Source organism: Ictidomys tridecemlineatus, chromosome 1 (genome assembly GCF_052094955.1).
Source record: "Ictidomys tridecemlineatus isolate mIctTri1 chromosome 1, mIctTri1.hap1, whole genome shotgun sequence".
NCBI lineage: Eukaryota > Metazoa > Chordata > Mammalia > Rodentia > Sciuridae > Ictidomys > Ictidomys tridecemlineatus.
In genome coordinates, this window is record NC_135477.1 from 186,482,214 (window position 1) to 186,484,451 (window position 2,238).

Genomic DNA, 2,238 nt, shown 5'->3' on the forward strand with positions numbered 1-2,238 from the left:
GTCAGTCATGTCACCCCAGTTTTTCACAAAATGGTCCAGTGAGCCTGAGGGGAAAGTTTGAATTCTTGAGATGGTTTTCCATGAGTAAATGTTTTTCATGTTACTGGTGTTAAGTACTTCAAGGTTATGGTCATGTTCCAATGTAGAAATGCTAAAAAATAATTATAATTTGAATAGTTATTCATGATTTGAATTGTTTAAAGCTGATAAAATGTCAAAATAATGTTAAAAATGTGTTTATGGAAGAGAATGAAAGCAACTAATTTATTAAAGACAACATTAAATAACACATGGTCACACAGGTGGCCATGCAGGAGAGGAGGTGGGCAACCCCAGAAGTGCTCTGCATGGAGTCTCAGGAGGTCAGGGGAGGCCTGATGGGGAGCTGAGGACAAGCCCTGCAGGTCACACCCAGACCCTGGGCTACAGACCTCCACACCTGCACTTGGAGGTGCACTCTGCTCAGAAATGAGTAAACATATCAGAAAACCAAGAGTGACCTTCCTCTCCAGGAAAAGCTACTGCAAAATACAAGAAAACACTCTGGACATGAATATTATTGTATTATTCATTATAATTGTATTATTCATGCTTTTCCATTCCTCCATCTTCTCTCTTTATCTTCTCAGACAACCATAATTTCCAGTAAATGGCCAATGCTACCATGGTAACTAAATTTCTCCTCCTGGGCTATCCTGATGGCTGGGATCTGAGTTTCCTCTATTTCACAATATTCTCGATGACCTACCTGGGGACCTTGTTAGGGAACCTTCTCATCATCACTGTCACCACTGCTGACCAGCACCTGCACACACCCATGTACTTCTTCCTCAGGAACCTGTCCATCTTAGATGTGTGCTACACTTCCATCACTGTCCCCAATGCCTGTGTCAACTCTCTCACTGGCAACTGGGCCATTTCAGTGGCTGGCTGTGCAACACAGATCTTCTTGGTCATTTTCTGCGCATGTGTTGAATATCTGTTTCTCACCATCATGGCCTGGGACCGCTATGTGGCCATCTGCCAGCCACTCCAGTACCCCCTCATCATTGACGCCCAGTTTTGTGTCCGCATGACTCTAGCTTCCCTACTCAGTGGCCTGCTGTATGCATGTATGCACACTGGGAACACATTCCGGCTGTCCTTCTGCCAGTCAAACATTGTCCACCAGTTCTTCTGTGATGTCCCCTCTCTGCTGAGGCTCTCTTGTTCTGACACCACCAGCAACATGGTCCTCCTTCTTTTCTCTGCTGTGGTTGTTTGTGGTGGCTGCTTCCTTTTTATTGCTGTGTCATACATTCGCATATTTTCTGCTGTGCTGAAATTTCCAACCAGAGCCCTAGGGAAGGCCTTCTCCACCTGCACCCCTCACATCCTCGTGTTTTCCTTGTTCTTCAGTTCTGGCACAGCTGTGTACCTGAGGTCCTCAGCAACCTCTGACACCCTCCAGGACCTGGTTCTTTCTGCCTTTTACACCATGGTTCCTCCCTTCCTGAATCCTCTCATCTACAGTCTCAGGAACAAGCAGGTAAAGGACGCTGTGAGGAGAGTAATGGTTAGACAATTGTTCTCAAAAAAATGATAAAGCTGTCTTTCAGCATCATCCTAATTTCTCTGAGTGAAGTTCAAGATTAGGTCAAATGCTCTTCATATCTGGGTGACACAAGTTAAACTGCGTACTGTAATGTCACTTTATTTGAATATGAGATTTCTTTATTAATTAATTTTTCATTTACCTATTATTCCATGAATCCTTTATAAAATGTGTAATTTAATCAATGTGTCTTTTAATGAGTAAATATAATTTAATATATTTGTTGAAATCATTTGTGGAAAAATGCATTAAAGATTCACCAAATACCCTGCAGTACCTATATCAAGTACTGTCTCAGAGTAAATCTTTACCAATCAAATCTGAAGAAAACTTACACTCACATAATATGCTCTTATTCAGAGAAACATCAAGCAAATTACTAAGCACTATAGTACATAACTGTATCAATTTAACTACTTTGAATATATGCAATAATTAAATGCTAAAGAAGTTATAACCAATCTATTTGGAACATGAGAACAGTAATTCCTTGTCCTTGAATATACAGAGGGCCATGTTTACCACACCCTGCGTCCCAACAGTCATATTCATCCACCAGAAAGAGCACCCAGTGCGTCCTTGGCAGTGGCAGCTGCCAGTCTTTTATTATGTCCATGAGTCACTAGTGTGGGGGACAAAGCCTG

The 2,238-nt window shown here is 42.0% G+C and overlaps 1 protein-coding gene across 1 annotated transcript; it reads left to right on the forward strand.

Moving 5' to 3' along the window:
* Positions 1 to 649: 649 nt before the first annotated feature.
* Positions 650 to 1,582, forward strand: LOC144367237 (olfactory receptor 14C36-like). Its single transcript, XM_078022857.1, has one exon. It carries the CDS (start codon positions 650 to 652, stop codon positions 1,580 to 1,582), a length of 933 nt encoding a protein of 310 aa, XP_077878983.1.
* The last annotated feature ends 656 nt before the right edge of the window (positions 1,583 to 2,238 follow it).

What these genes read in the sequence shown, in the direction of transcription:
- LOC144367237 (XM_078022857.1), top strand. Translation starts at nt 650, where the DNA reads ATGGCCAATGCTACCATGGTAACTAAATTTCTCCTCCTGGGCTATCCT.